Genomic DNA, 15,979 nt, shown 5'->3' on the forward strand with positions numbered 1-15,979 from the left:
GCGGCCGCTACGTCATGCGCGCGGACGCACACACGTCACGCTTTCCCCTTCTCAGCCTGGTGCGGGCGGCAGCAGAGCCCCCGCTCCCCTGAGCCCCCCGGCCCCTCACAGAACCCCCGCTCCCCTCAGGACGCCCCCAGCTCGTCTCAGGGGTTCCCTCGCTTCCCTCAGGGCGCCCCCGTCCCTTCACAGGACGCCCCGTTCCCTTCAGGCCCCTTCCCCTCGGGGTCTCCCCGCTCCCCTTGGCTCCCCGGCTCCCTGTCCCCGCAGCCCCCCGGGCCCGGCTCCAGCCTCCAGGCCTGACAGCAGAGCCCGAAGCCTCGTGCCCGGGTGCACCCATAAGCCCCGTCCTCATGCCATGGGGTGCAGCCCATCGCACACCACCCCTGTGCCACTTCCACTGCCTTCTCCCACCTGGGAGGTCACTTCTCCCTTCCCACGTTTCCCCTGCTGTGGCCACCACCAGCCACAGCCGCCATTTGGTGCCAGCTCATCAGCTGCCGCACAAGAAGTCCCCGCGCAGGTTTCACACTGCGGGACGAGCTGCTCTGCCCGAGCTGCTCCAAGAAAACCACCTCCCTCAGCGCCAGCTTGCAGCTCCTCGCGCCGAGTCCCTCCTTGCTCAGCTGGGCTCGGGTTGCCCCACTTGAGCATCGGCAAAGCAGATCCTACGCCGTGCCAGGGCCCTTTCTGCTGTGGCTTTTCAGGGCTCGGGCATCTTGTGATGGAGCTTGTCACTGCAGACGCCAAGTCCAGGGCACCACCGCCAAACCTTTCCTATTTTGATGGTTACAATCCCTTCCATGTTTCTTCTACCCTGAGGACTTGTTAGCAATGGGAAGCCTGGCACAGGTTACACCACCACCCGCCTCTCCCTGTACAGACACCCGTGAGGGAACCTCACAGTTGCTGGCCCAGGGTTTGCTGCAGGTAGCCTGTTTCACACCGCAGGTTGTGGCAGGAGCTCGGCTGTCGGACCCAGCAGAGCTCAGTGCACTGCGCCTCTCCCAGCTTCCCCACGGAGGGGGCTAAGGAAAGGCTGCACCGGGCTGGGAGCAGCCCCCCTGTGCCGCACCTTGGCCAGACTCTCCTGCTTGACTTTGGGCAAATTGCTTAATCTCTCCTTTTCCCCATCCTCTGAAATTCCAGGGGCCGCTGAGAGCATTGATCATCAAGACCTAACAGGCCGAGGTATTGGAGAAAGGCTTTGGATGGGGCGGGGGTGAGAGAGGAAATAACGGCTCTGCTGAGAGCTGAATTTGGAACGTGCGTGAGAGCAGAGCCTGGCCTCAACAAACACCACAGCTAAAAATAAAAGATCGAGCAGGTCTCGTTTCAGTGAGCGCTAACCACTTCCAGACAGAGGAGATGAGGGCCTTCAGGAGGGAACCGTGACCGCCGAACAGAGACAGCTTTGTAATCCCCAGGCTCAGGGGAGCTGGCTGGAAAAGCTACGCGTGCAATTCACTCCTGCTTGCGACTTATCCTTGGGACCGTGCCGATCCGTGTGTTGTTTTGGAGGTTTGCAGCTCAGAAACATGTGCATGCAGTGGGGTTTGTGTGATACTGGATGTTACAGATTAGGTGCAACAAACCCAGTGCGAGGCTTTGCATCACTCCAGCACCCTTCCGCCGGGCTGCATTTCCACCTGGAACCGACCCCAGCCCCTCCTCGAGATTCCCTCTGCTGCAGCCAAAATCAAAATGACTTCAGAGCTCGTTTCAAACACTCGCCTCCTCCCTTCGTTGCTCCCTCCACTGACACCAGCGCAGTGCTCTGCCACAACACTGTACCAGAGCTCTCACACCTGCTGCAAAGCACCCGAGTCCGGCCTCACCTTGTGCCATGTCACTCTCCTGCCTCGTGTCTGTTCTCACTACTTAGCCATGAAGCGTGGTCCTGCGGGGAGGCTGGGGGACCACAGGGGACCAGTACAGACCCTCCCCTCACTCCAGGCTCATTTCCATTATCCTGGCAGCACGCTGAGGGTGGCAGGGATCACCCCGTTCCCCGTTTTAAGATCCCGACCATGGAGAGGAAGCGCAGGGAAGGCCCCCAAACAGCAACTTGTGTGTTCTGCCATGCTCCCCCTGCTGAATTGCAGCTGCTCAATCTTCACTGCACCGGGAGTAGCATGGGCTGTAATTCGCTTTGGAAGAAGCGCCTGGTGCACGCCCAGATCACCTTGTGAGCTATTAACTGCCTTCACTCAGTGCTGTACACTGCCACCAACTCGAAGGAACGTTACGCTGCTACCGCTGTGGACACGTACCACTTCTGGCTTCAGTGAGTGACGGGGTTCCTGTCCCGAGCTGTTTGGCACCTGCTGCACCCCTGGCAGGAGGACTCCTCTTCCTCAGCCCTTTGCTCTCATGCATCCAGGTGGAAGACCAGAACAGGGAGCGCTTACACACGTGCTGTGGGCAGATCTCCGGTGGGACACTGATGAGTAACCGAGGTGAATCTCAGCTGGTGCGACTGCAGCAAGAAGAAAGGCACCAGCAGCCTGCTGCAGTAGCAGAGTTGGTGGAAATCAGGACAGGCAGCAGCAGAGAGCAGAGCGTGGTGGACAGGCGAAGAAAAGAGCAGAGAACCACACTGTTCAGATTTAAGCACCTTCTTCCCCTCCAGAATTCAGTAAGGGGGAAGGTCTTTGCCATCCCCTCTGGTGATAAGAGATCCTGCACCGATCTCCAGTGCATTCTTGCCTTAGAAATTCTCGAGTTTCTAGGATGCTGTTCCTTATCGCCTCCCCCATCACAACACAGGCAAAGAGCTGAAAAATCAAACACCCATCCAGTCCTCAGATATGCTGAATTTCCTGTCAAAGGAGACTGGAGTGAAGCCCCCCCGACTGCAGGGGCTGTACACCAAGCCCAGCCCCTCCTCAGGTTTGGCTTCAGCTTTGCACTTCCCTTCTCTGCCTGGTGAAACACCTGCTCTTATCTGAAATAATTGCTCCATCAAACTGGGATTAACAGATTTAAATCTACCCCTCGCTCTGTGCTCTCGCCATACTTCAGGTTGTACTTAAAAATATTCCGGTATTTGCTTCCCGGCAGGTTTTTTTTCCACTCTTCCCCAGGAGCAGGAAGCCAAGCGAGCTGCAGCCCGGGAGCCACGCCACCTCTCTCTGCTCCAAACAGGGCTCGGCTTATCCAAATCCGGAAGCGGTGCCGATGGTTTTAAAACAGACGCTACTTAAAAGGTATTAGCGAGATTGAGTGCAGTTATCTTAACCTCGGGTGTCAGGCTGCGCTGATCCTAGCGGGCACCAGCCAAGTGGAACCATCCTTCAATCCAAGCAGTTTTACCAGCTTTTATTAGAAACACCAGCACATTTCAAGTTTCCTCTTTTTGATCACAAATATAGTATTTTTTCCTCTTTTTAAGTACACAGCATGAGACACAGCATCAGGGCTTTCCATCTTTTTTTTTTTTTATACAGCAACTTCTTTTGGACAAGCTTTGGGTTAGTGTTCACTGACCTCACCCCAGCCCCAAATTTTGACATCTTGAATTGCTGAAGACAAGTTGCATGGGCAGATGAATCCAATGGCGGTGAAAAAGGTACAATAGTTAAAAGTTTGCAAGAAAAGTGTAAGCAGAGACCCTCTACAAGTCAAAAAGAATGAAGAAGCGCTGCAGCGCACTACTGTTTTCACAGTACAGGGGATAAAAGTTGAGATAAATCGTTTGCTCTTCTCCCCCCGTCCTCCCCCAACACCGTTCCTACAAAAATGTTAAGGCTGGAGGAAGCACTAACTTAACGGGAAAAGCCAAGTGTGCCCGGTGCTCCCCACTGGAGCGGCGGCTGCCAGCCGGGATCCCTTGCTGGCTTTTTGCTGCCAATCCCATGCCAGTCGCACGTAACCGAGAAGCCTGGAGGTCTGAGTGATGGCATTTTAGGGTAAGTCGTGGTTTTAAGCTCACACCTACGCTGGGAAAGTTTCCCTGGACTTTTTAGCTCCAAGAAAGCAATTCACTGGGGGGGAGGAGGGGCAAGTGTCCCAGGAGCGTGAGGGCATGGTGAGAGGATATTAAAGGGAACATGTACATGATTTGTTATTTTTTATTCCACAGAAAACCCTCAAATCTAGACTCAGAGTTAACAGCAGAAAAATAGTGTTAAAGTCAATAGGTTCATATTTTACTGTAGACTAAATAAATTAGCCTAGAATTAACTCAATACTCTCTATTTTCCTTTCATTGGTGATCCTTCTCTAAATTAATGCAGTTTTTAAAAAAGCAACGGCTATTAATAATTTATTCCAGTTAACCCTTAGGGATGAACACCTGGCAAATATTCCATGTATGGGAACCATTCCCCCTTCTCCTCTCCCTCCCCGCAAAGGAAACAATGGCTGAAGGGTGGTGTCAGACGGCCGTGCTACCTACAGTAACTCCACGGATCGTGCCACTCCTCGCGCCGCCTCGGGCTGCTCCGTGTAATGAGTGAATATCCATAGCCATGTCTTACAAAGAACATGATCCAAAAATATATAAATAAATAAAAACCTTAAACATTCTTACATGGATTTTTAAAGAACAGAATACATGTTAAAAACTTCAGTAATTTATATCAATTTTAAGCAATACTTTATATACAATGGAAAAAAGACATGCATAGTCCAAATACAATGTTGAAAACAGCATTTTCATAACAAAAATCCCAAACACTAAGTGTTAATACCATGTACATGAATTCAAGAAGGACCACCCTTTTTGTCTGTTGCACACAGTTTATTTAACAATATGATATTATAAGTAAGAAATGAGTTTGTTTTTTCTTTTTTTACCATTCTATACAGTGAGTGAATCTTCTTGGATTTTCTTATTTATAGTAATTATAGCGCTTGCATGATTTACACTAGAATTGCTTTTCCTCATTTCAAGTTTCACACAGAAGAAAGAAAGAAAAGAATGCTTCTTCTCTATTCAAATCAGCACGGTCTAAGAGTGATCATCCCTATTTTCATCTAAAACCAGTTTTATCAGAGAAACAAAGCAACAATTTCTACATCTGCAAGACAAGGATTTTGGCATTGGCCAATGTGTGGTTTTGTGTGCAAGAGTCAATTCCTATCTTTCCAGGGGTAATACTTCAAATGCCTGCAGAGTTCACTATAGAAAAAAAAAAAAATATCTTCCCGCAACGTGTCAAAGTTACCGGGATACATTATAATGTTGCATTATTTCAGGAAACAGTTTCTGAATATTATTTTTTTTTTCTTCTTTTAAACGCAAATGTTTAAAGTCTTGAAAATACAAATAAAAAATATGAATATAATGAACTTGTTTTCCCCATTTAAAAAAAAGGTATGAGTCAACAGCAACAAAAAAATAAAAACCAAAAAAACCCACAAAAGAGACCAGATATTTTAACCGCCTGGCTTTAACAAAAAAATATATTCTTTGTATTGTTTTTTTTTTTTTTTTTTTAAACAGCAATTCATTCTTCCATGTGTAGGAAGCAGCAGTTCCATCTAGGATTCAAAACAACCCAGATGTCTGAATTTTCAGTACAAAATGTCCAAGAACACGAAAGAAAAAAAAAAAAAGAAAAAAAAAAAGTGATGCTCCCATAATGCTACAAACCCTCCACAAATTTTTCTAATGTGTCCCCGGTGGTGTCACCGACCAGAGACAATTCGTTAGACAACGCACTCCTGTTGGGGGTGTTTAGTTGTGGAAGCATTGCACTCTGTTCTGGGTTGCCCAAGTGTCCCTGATCCATGGAGCTAGCCATAGTGACTGCGAGTCCTGGGTGGGGGGAACCAGTCTGGGGAGAGACATGGTGAGGTGACGGTTGGGGCTGTATCCTGGGTGACGGGCTGGAATGTGGTGGCTGGGACTGGGGACGGGGAGACTGAACGGGTGCTGGGGACCGCACCTGGTTGCTGAGGGAGGTGGCGATCTGCTGGCCAGGGAGATGAGACGCCTGCGCTTGTCCTGAGAGCATGTGCTGCTGTGGGCTCATGGGGTTGGGCTGGCCGGGGGACCCTATCTGCTGCTTCATCTGCTGCTGTTGCAGGATGCGCTGCTGCAGGGCTTGCTGGATGTTGGGAGCGCCGTCCGCCCCCATGCCGGGCTGGCCCATCTGGTTCAGCTGTCCCATCTGAGCCATCTGTCCCATGGAACCCCCCTGGATCGATAGATGCTGCTGCATCCGCTGCTGCTGCATGGCTTGAGGGTAACCTCCCGGTCCTTGAGGCTGCTGGAACTGGTTGTGTCCCGCCATCCCTCCTGCCATGCCGGCCCCTCCTTGCTGCTGCTGCTGTTGCTGCTGCTGCTGCAGCAGTTGCCGCCTCAGTATTTCTCTGTACTGCGGGCTCATGTTTGCCATGCTGGGGTTGTGGCCGGGGTTCATAATGTTTATCGCTTGTCCCTGGGGATTCATAGCTCCTATCCCTTGCTGCTGGGGAGGAACGCTCGGTCTCTGCACTCCCGCTTGCATCGCGTTCATGTTCTGCAATCCTGCTTGAGCGTGCATGCCTGGCTGTTGCATGCCGGTCTGTGGCTGCTGCATCCCCGGCTGGGGCTGTATGCCTGCTTGTGGCTGCATCCCGGGCTGGTTTGCCACGTATTTGGCTGTTCTTTGCTTTATAAAAGCTGCCATAAGCTGAGGGTTGGATTTAAGAATATTAAGAACTTGCTGTTGCTGCTGCGGAGAACTCGGCGATTTCAAGGTCCTCAGTAAGTCCTGAAGTGCATTCGGGGGGATGCTCCGTGGCGGCTGCTGCACGCCCGGCATCCTCGGCCCAGTCACTGCTTGTGGCGTGGCCATTGGCATAACCGGTCTGGCCATTCCTGGCTGCATCGGTTGCTGCTGCGGCATTGGAGGTGACTGCCACTGTCCAGGCTGCATGTTGGACATCACTGGACCGCTGACAGGGTTGGGCCGGGGTACATTCATGCTGACTTGCTGCATCTGGTTCACTGAACCCACCGTCGGGTTTACTAGTCCTGGGCGACCAGGAGGCAAACCATTGTTAATGTTGTTGACCCTGTAGAGCTGCTGCTGCTGCTGGGCAGCTTCTCTCTCAATCTGCCGAGCCGCTTCCACCGCGGCTGGTGGAGGCTGAGCCGGAGGTGGAGGTGCGGAAACCGGGTTTGCGGGTTTTCCTGTTGAAACAGTAGTAGGGGGCTGAGTTCTTGAGACACTGGGGAAGCCAGCCGGTGACATACTTACGGGGGAAGGCTGGGGCTGGGGAGGAGGCTGTGGTGTTTGCGGTGTACTTGGCTGCTGTGTAGGGGTACCAGGCGTTGCTGAGGTAGGAGAAGGCAAACTTTGCTGAGGCACGTTTCGGGTGTTCATGGTAGCCATCCTTCTGCGCATGAGCTGAGCCTGCTGCAGGCGATGCTGGATCTGCTGCTGTCGGAGCTTGTGTTTGATATTGAGACAGAATGGCACGGGGCATTTGTTCTCTTGGCAGTGTTTGGCATGGTAGCAGCAAAGAGCTATGAGCTGTTTGCACACCGGACAGCCACCGTTGGTCTTGCGCTTGCAGCCCTTGGTGTGCTGGACAACCCGTTTCATCTTCTGGCAGGATGGCAATGAGCAGTTTGCGTTGCGGCACTGACAGGCGTGGACAAGGGACTGAATGCAGCGCTGGATGCTCAGTCGTCGCGACTCCTGGGGGCTCTTTGACTGCTGCTCTCCTTGGCTGTTGCTCTCATCATCCAGACCCAGGCCCCACTTAACCATCTTGTGGTCATGGCTCTTAGTGTTGTAGCAGTTAATGCAGAGGTCGTAGTCCTGAAAGCAAAGAAAATGCAGGGTTCACTTGTCTATAGATCATTAGCCGTACCAGCAAAAGGGCGGAAGAGTAATCGCAGTGTTAGGTGAGCATCGTGAGCCCGGTGTGGAAGCCCACTTTGGGTTTCAGTGGGTACAAACCCACAGCAGAATAAAAGCAGGACAACAGCCACACGCTGGGAACAGCTGCCCAGTCACCACGGCAGTGGGAGCAGATCTTTGGGGCAGGGAACGCTGGGCAGTTGGGGCAGAAGCCACCTCGGCTGCCTCAGCAAAGTGAGCTCGCAATCACAAGTCTTGACTACGCTGGGTAACAATGCGAATAGGGGCTGTAATTGTGTCTTCATTTTATTACATTAAAATATCTTGCAGGGTTTGGGGGTTTTTCGTTTTTCCCCTTTGCATGACAGGAACTGTTCACTTTTCTGTGATGTCTGGGGTACCTACACAAGGAGGGCCAAAGCCTCCAACTAGTAAGACAAACCTACTGCCAGTGCTTAAAGAACAGGGTTTGGCCTCCATTTAGCTGTTCTTGGTGTAAATACTAACTAATAATTACTACCCTGAAATACATATTTTTTAACCTCTAAAATGACCCTCAAATTGAACGCAAGTTTCATGCTAAGACAGACACTGATCTGAAAAGCTGCTCAAACACCCACATTTTCACTGCCCTGTCCTTTTTTTGCTGGAGGAAGGGCACTGCCTTACACAGACGTCCCCAGGAGACACCCAAAGCCATACCTCCTTCCACCACTTAATTCCCCTAGTGTGTACAATCCATTTCCTGCAGCCTTGCCTCAAGAAGCCCCGTTCACTGCTTTCCTCAGAGGGATTAATTAAGACTCTTCCACCACAGACCTGGCAATAATTTGCAGTGTAAAAACTAGGCTGCATTTATTCAAAATTTTTTTGGGTTGAGCTACAGCCAGAGGTCATCCCAAGCCCTGTAGAGGCTACCTTCTCCTCAAGTCCACCGGTATAACTCCATGCATAATTGCTCTCTAGCACAGTTCAGTGGAAGTGATCTATGCTGTAAAAGGACTAGTCATTAGAAGCATCGAGCCAGGTTAGGAAGCAATTATTTGGGTTGATCTGAAGGGCAGGCAACCTCTAACGCTGGGCCGAAGAGACAACGATGAAGAGCTGTGGCAGCCTCCTCGCCCAGCTTTGCAGCGGCCTGGATACATGCTGGCTGCACTCCTTACAACAAGAAACACCACGTATAAAGCGGAATGAAAGACACCTTGCAGGAAGGTAGGCCAGCTTCTCTTGTGGATATCCATGAACATGGATGAGCTAGTGCCCTGCAGAGTCAGACTAGTCTGACACAGTCACGCCCTACCACCCAGTCCTAAAGTTCTTTAATATTAAAGTTAAAAACTTGTCTAAGCAGAGGAGCCACAGTGGAATAAATGACGCAGCAGTAGCCATTCCAGAGTACTGGCGTTTTCCATGTCGAGAAACTAAAAGCACTTACTCTAGAAGAAGAGCGTTAGTGGTAGCGACTGTGGTAGTCACCTTCCCTTAAGGCTTAGCAGCCCTCTTCTCAGGATAGGCTTAATTTGGAGGAACTCTGGGCAATACCCCCCAAAACAATAGCTTGGCTGTAGGGTAGGAGAGCGCAGAATTCTCTGGTGATATACACCTACCTCACAGACAGTGCAATGCCACCTTGTTTCCACGTGATGTTTGCACTCATTGCACGTATAGACAAAGCGATCCTGCCCTTGAGTGTGTAGTTCTACCAGCATGCAGAGCGTGGACCACTTGGATCGGCGTAGTGAGGAGAACTCCCAGTGCTTATCTCTGGCTAAGGTGAGGAAGGCATCTCGCCCATCCATCAAATCACAGCTAAGTAACGGATCAGGGTCCACAATGGGAGGCAGAGTGTTAATTACAGGCCCGGCATGTAAATGAATCACAAAAAAGACCTGCAGATAAATGGGGGGAAAAAAATTAAACATCAATGAGGTTAGATAATCTTGCAGGAAAAAGCTCACGTTCTCTTACAGTAATGGTGTACTACAAACGCTATCTAATTAACTTAGTTTAGGCTAATCTCTTGCAATATGTTGTTACACAACAGAAGAAAATTCTAGCGCAATCACAAGCTTTACTCCTCCCGATTTTTCAGTTTTGACTACCATCATGCCTGGATTTACAGGAATAAAACCTTTCTGCAGCATATTTTTACAGTACCTCTTTATGCTTCTCCATAGTGGCATACAGCTTCTGCGACAGATCATTGGACACATTTGGCATGCTGGGTTTCTTCTTGTTAGCTCTGCTGATGCTACTCTTATTCTTGTTGGTTTTTTTGTTGTTCTTTTTCTTGGCGTTTTTGCTGTCGCCCTGGCTTCCCTGCAATAAACGCAAAGGAAAGATGTTACACTTTACAGAGCTCTCTCCCATTCACTGTAGCTGAAAGTGAAACGTTGCTGCTGGCACTAATAGAACTTTGTTCCGAGGCCTGCAAATCAGCCCTCCTGTGTTAAATATATCCTATCTTCCAGGAAAAATCAAAAGCCAAACTGGCAGGCAAACAAACTCAAATGCTGTTTAAAAATAGATTTTTAAAGTATGCATATACATTAAATAATTTCTATCTTACACTTATTTTTTTTCCTTCTCACTCTACTTCAGCTTCCACTGCTTGCTTTACAAGAACTTATAGATATTTGATGATAAAATGAGTTACAAATAAAAGGGACTTAAAAAAAGTTCCAGAAGTGCAGTATACTTGCTTGAGCTCCCGTTTAATTTTTTCTTTGTTTTTATTGAACAAATTTAGGGCTAGTACACAGATAAGAACATGCAGGATTTGAAACTAACAGAATACATTATTCTCCATCCTGAACACTTACTGCTGCAACTCCAAAAAAACCCCCCAAAATAATCCCCCAAACTTTCACTTGAGTCCAAGTTACAACACCACAGACCACCGTGACTGTATCCTGAATACTAGATGTAACTAAAGAGAGTAAAAAATAGCAAATGATGCTATTTAGATGACCTGGGAAAACAGAAATAACTTTTAGACTTCACGTGTCCTTGAAAAAGAAAAACCCAAGCCCTCAGCAGGGAGCTCGCCGCTCAGTAAAAATCCCCTAACTGCTAGAATGTTGGTTATCATAATATTAAAAATAAGCTACTGAAACACTCCGATATATGTATATATACAGACATGCCAGAAAGTTTCATGAATGCTGTGTACAAGTGAACACAGGGTTTATCCGCAAGCATATTTATTCAAAGAAAAGAAAAATATTCCAACAGAATAAAGCAATTCTATATATATAAATTGTTGCCATCGTTCTATTCCATTAATCAGGCTTAGCTAGAAATTCCCTGTCCGATCTTTTTTTTTCTGTAACTAATTTTATTTACTTTTTGACGAAACCTGTTTGGAAATTAAAATTGTACTATTTTATGGGAAACCAGACAGAACTCTAAGTGATTTGAAGATATTCAGAAATGAGCTATTGTATACTCCCATCTTGACTTCTTTTCCCCCAAATTTTCTACTGCTCTGATGGAATTAGGGCATGTCCTCCTTTGCCTATACGTTCCAGCGCACCAATTTAGAGTTTAAAATTTAAAGAAACAGGTTTAAAATTTAAAGAATAGGTCTAAGTTTTCTTTCTACTCCACTTTCAACAAGTTTATATTTGGTCAATTGTACAAAGCTGTTCCAAGATGTTTTAAGAAGCTGCAAGGTTGTTTTTGTACTACTTCATTTTGATGACATTTATCATATTCAGCCAGGTTTGCCGGAGGTGCCGATGGCACTCAGTGAGCCTTGCCCCTTCAGAACCTTTTTCAAGAACTTCTGGATACTTACTACCTCTTTAGATTCTTTTTAACTGATACTCGCAGCACGTATCGACTTTTAAGAAGCTCTCTCTCCACATATACAAATTTTAGGACTAAGAATTTAAGAAAAGGTAGACACAGTCACTATCATCTCAATGACAAAGTGCAAAGATTCATCAAGTGCTTCTGCCCGTGGAGATCCCCATTCCTGGGCATAGTTTCCTCCATAAAGTGACCCAAGTTCAGGGGATGGCACTGGAGAAGTTCTCATGCTTTTCATTTCACTCCTTTTTCTGAGTCAAGTGGCAAAGAACACACTATTACAGTTTTTGCTGCATTCTCGGGTGACATCTTCAGCCATCTGGATGCAGATTTTGTTCCCCTGCTAACCCACGCAACATCAATGGCATTAAGTGGGAACACAGGGATGTTAACGGCCAAGGCTGCATCCTCTCACTTTAGGCAGACACCATGCAGGAGTTTCACGGTTAGTTGTTCTGGGCTTTTTAAAACACCTTTTTTTCCCCCTCTTGGACGTAGAGGTTTTCACTGGCTGTGATTTATTCAAAGCGATACCGTTAGCAAAAGAGGACTGCAACTTACATTCCAAGCCTTGCCTTTCGCTTACTTTTATACTGCTATGTTTGTTGAAATATTTCAATATTAAAAGTTACATTCAGAAGGAACAAGGTGAAAACTATTAACTTTACGGTTCCATAAAAAAACCATAGCAACAAACTGTATTAGCTCTGAAGGAGCAGCTAAGGTTTAATAGAAGGAATTTTCTGACATAATGAAATTGATGGATGAAGGTCTATCACTCCACATCAATCACACGTAATACATACTGTATGCAAATTGTCATGGCATCGGAATGCAGCCTGTCCCCAGTTAAGAGCTTTTGGTTCCACCTCAATCTGCCAGACTTCAGATTTTCCTACTCTATTTATTTTCAAAACACCTTGCTGCAAATCCCAAGTAAAAGGGACAGTATAAAAGCGTTAAGGCCATTTGGATACAGACGCAATCAAGACAGAAATAAAAATGAATAATGAAATTCTGGCCAGGACCCTGCGAAAGTTTTGTTTTGCTTTTTACTAAAGAAAGAGAGAATGCTGGTGAAGGAACACCACCTTCAGGACCAACTTTTCACACCAACGCAAAGCTTGCAATAAATACTTTTAAATTTTTAACCCCCTACTGTTGCAAACGACAAGTACCTTTGCTTAACTAACAGCAAAATTTAATTCAGCTTTGAAAAATACAGCATCTTTCAAAATGCAAATACCGAAGGTGATTTGCAAAGGTGTGAAGCAGAAGCTGAGCCAAAAGACTGCAAGCAAGTGTAGCAGCCGTGATGCAATCCAAAAGTAGCTTAACAGATTTCTCTGAGAAGAGAGATGCTGAGCTGACATAGCTGACTTCTGATTCTGTTAAAAAAAAAAACAAAAAACCAACCACCATCAAACCAAGTCATCAGTACATTTCTTATCCAAGAAGAAAACCAGAAATGCAGCTAAAGGGAACCCTGATTTAACATCTGATGTGAATGACCTTCTTATCTACTTTACTGGATGCGAACTCTCTAATTTATTGAAGTGTTAACCGTCAGCTTTGTGAGCCAGAAGCAAATACAGCATATAAAGTTAACTCACCTCTGTTGTTTCACTAGCTGCAGTGCTTTCTTCCTTTTTCCTTTCCTCTTCCTCCTGCTCTAACTCCTTAATGCTTTCTTCCAGCACATTGGGCCAGAAATCACCTTCAAAGTAAGGCAGCTCCTTGGCACTTGTCAGCCTGTCCTCAGTTGCTTGTTTGAAGATGTCCTGTTAAGCGTATCGCACAATACCGGGAATAAATAACTGAAGACCACTTTGGATAGAGAGGACCAGAGACATGATCCAGGGCTACACTGAACAGTTGTGCCTCACTGACAGCCCACGCCCCACTCCTGGCAGGCCTCTTTTTCTGGGTGCAGCTCAAAAACTGGCCTGGCAATATTGATAACAGCCCACTCCCTGTTTCATCTTAGAAAGACACCTGCTGAAACTCTCCCGAACCTCCATGACGCCATCGGTTCATGCTCCTGACATGGTGGGAGAGACTAAGGTACCCCTGGAAAACATAACAACCCCCTCCCTGGTAATTACACAAATTAAAAATGAAGCCTACAGCGCTTAGCTTTTCCTACACTGCTCCTGGACAAGCTCAGGAACTGTTCTAGTGACAGCAAGTGCGTCCCATCCACCCCTTTCTCTTACAAATTTGGAAGCACGTAAACACGTCAGTGCCCGTGCCTGGACTGTGCACCGTATGTGCAATAATCCTGATAACTCCAGGAAGAATCGCTGAAGGCAGCAGCCAGCTATTACATGCAGGAATATTAAATAAAGCCTGGCTGTGGAAGGGGAACTGTGCGCAGCCCGTGTCCTTCCCTGACCACTGGCTGAAGCTCTGTGGACCACCCAGCCAGAAAGAGTGGGGACCAGTGAGAGGAACAGCTATTCTGAAAGGAACAGGTATTTCACACGTTGTTCTGGAGGTGGTTTTTCTAAGTGCATTGTGTTTAACAAGCACATAACAAGACTAGCCAATTTTCTTCTTCGGATTCATTTCAAGACCACCTTATTAGGAGAGAGGCAGATTTTCTAGCTCTTTGCCATGCTGGATCAGATGACAAGGCTTGCTATACGCTGTTCTGTTCCACACATTTAGTAACTGTCATTTGCAATCAAAACATCAATTTTTTTCCAGCACTGTCACTACCATTAAGAAATCCTTATAAATTTTAGCTTGTAAGGAGTGGCAAATGCTACCTTTGCCGTCTTTAACTTATTTCCTTGGGTACACGTGTGATATTCCCCAATTATGAAAATCATCCTTTTTCTCTTCAAGTGAAGAAGCTGTTATAATAAACAGGGTTTTTGATTTCGCGCTAGTGAGGTCCAGTATTCCACCTGATCCTCCAGCATCACCAGAAGCAAACGACTTCTCTAAACCTTAACAAGCACCATACTTCCTTGCCTCGAAGACTGCACTGCAAGACAAGTACGCGAAGGCAGGCTCTTGCGCGCTTCTCTTAATGCGGAAACCAAACCTAAGGAATTTCCAGTCTGAAAGGCAGAACTTCCAGAAAATATAAGAAAATGAAGACACTAGCTCAGAAAAAAACCCCTTGTACAACACTACCACAGTTTCAGGCGTTATGAAACAGTATTAGCTACCTTCGAATGAAAAGCCCGTACAAATTAATTCAGGAAGTAAACAGTAGCAAACCTTGTAGTCATGAATGATTCTCTCGGCAAATGCCTTGTCCAGCATCTTCTTATACCATTCTTGCAAACGTTTGGGTTTGGGTATTTTCTGATCAGGCGGGTGGCAATGAAAAATATAGTCATCTCCTTCGCTTGGGGGACAGGCCCAGATGTGTCCTGTCACATACCTGCGTTTCACACAAGAAAGAAAAACCAAACAACTCTTAACCATTTTGACTACCATCTTAAAATTACCTCAGCCAAACCAAGATATAAATTCAGACCTCTAGCTTTTTTTTTTTTCCCCTCCTTCTTTTCTTTGTAACAAAGATGCCGAGGCAATAACCTCTATTTATACAAGAGATGAGAAAAGGTCTGGGATGTAATAATGAAGCTCAAACATCAAGTGAACCTCTGATAAAAAGAATGATGTGCAGTCAGTTTAAGAATCCTAACACAGAAAAAACACCCTAGTGATAAAATCCAAATTTCTCTCTCCACTGTGGAAGAGGAGGAGATTCCACGTATCTCGGAGAGGGCAGAAGGAAAGAGAGACTATCCCAAGTGAAAAGCTACTTGGCATCCCGGATAAAAAAGAAATGCTAAGAAAAAAAGTTTTCTTTCTTTACAAAGATCTCACTTACCCAAGTTTCTTCACGTATTCCAAGTATCCAATGAGGATTTCATGATAAACTGCAGTTCGGAGACAACGGGGGCGGAAGAAATGAATACTATCTAAATACGATATGTACACACGCCTATAGTAAGGAGAGAAGAACGACAGAAAATCATGTATGGCTGAACCACTGTTTTGTCTACTGAGAACTGAGTTTTATATTAGATACATCTAGAACCATACTGAACACAGGAAAATTAACGATGATGTTATTTTAATGCATATTTAAGCATCTTAAAATGTTATAAACAGTTCTCAAAAAGCCAACGATGGGCAGTATTTTTGTTTGGACAGCAAGAATACACATTGAGAGGCAAAATTAAATACATAAATATAACAAATTGTAAGATTTTTGTTGTGATATTTGTTCTCCACCCCGAAGTCATCTGCAGTCATAGAGCAGGACTGATCTGTGCCACAGAACTGAAATGTATCTCCTGTATTTGAGAGTAATTGTCCAGTGAACGTAGCAGGAT

The 15,979-nt window shown here is 46.6% G+C and overlaps 1 protein-coding gene across 14 annotated transcripts in view; it reads right to left on the reverse strand.

Moving 5' to 3' along the window:
* Window positions 1-3,305: 3,305 nt before the first annotated feature.
* The window catches only part of CREBBP (CREB binding lysine acetyltransferase), a 97,624-nt gene continuing 84,950 nt past the window's right edge, over window positions 3,306-15,979 (reverse strand). For all 14 annotated transcript variants that reach the window (XM_074599305.1, XM_074599301.1, XM_074599310.1 and 11 more), the window contains 6 exons: window positions 15,472-15,585; window positions 14,850-15,015; window positions 13,232-13,399; window positions 9,963-10,124; window positions 9,413-9,694; window positions 3,306-7,760 (listed from right to left, as the gene is read on the reverse strand). In XM_074599305.1, coding sequence (XP_074455406.1) covers window positions 5,592-7,760; window positions 9,413-9,694; window positions 9,963-10,124; window positions 13,232-13,399; window positions 14,850-15,015; window positions 15,472-15,585 — 3,061 coding nt within the window. In that variant the 3' untranslated portion in view covers window positions 3,306-5,591. The remainder of the gene's footprint in view (window positions 7,761-9,412; window positions 9,695-9,962; window positions 10,125-13,231; window positions 13,400-14,849; window positions 15,016-15,471; window positions 15,586-15,979) is intronic.

Source organism: Larus michahellis, chromosome 8 (genome assembly GCF_964199755.1).
Source record: "Larus michahellis chromosome 8, bLarMic1.1, whole genome shotgun sequence".
NCBI classification, from domain to species: domain Eukaryota; kingdom Metazoa; phylum Chordata; class Aves; order Charadriiformes; family Laridae; genus Larus; species Larus michahellis.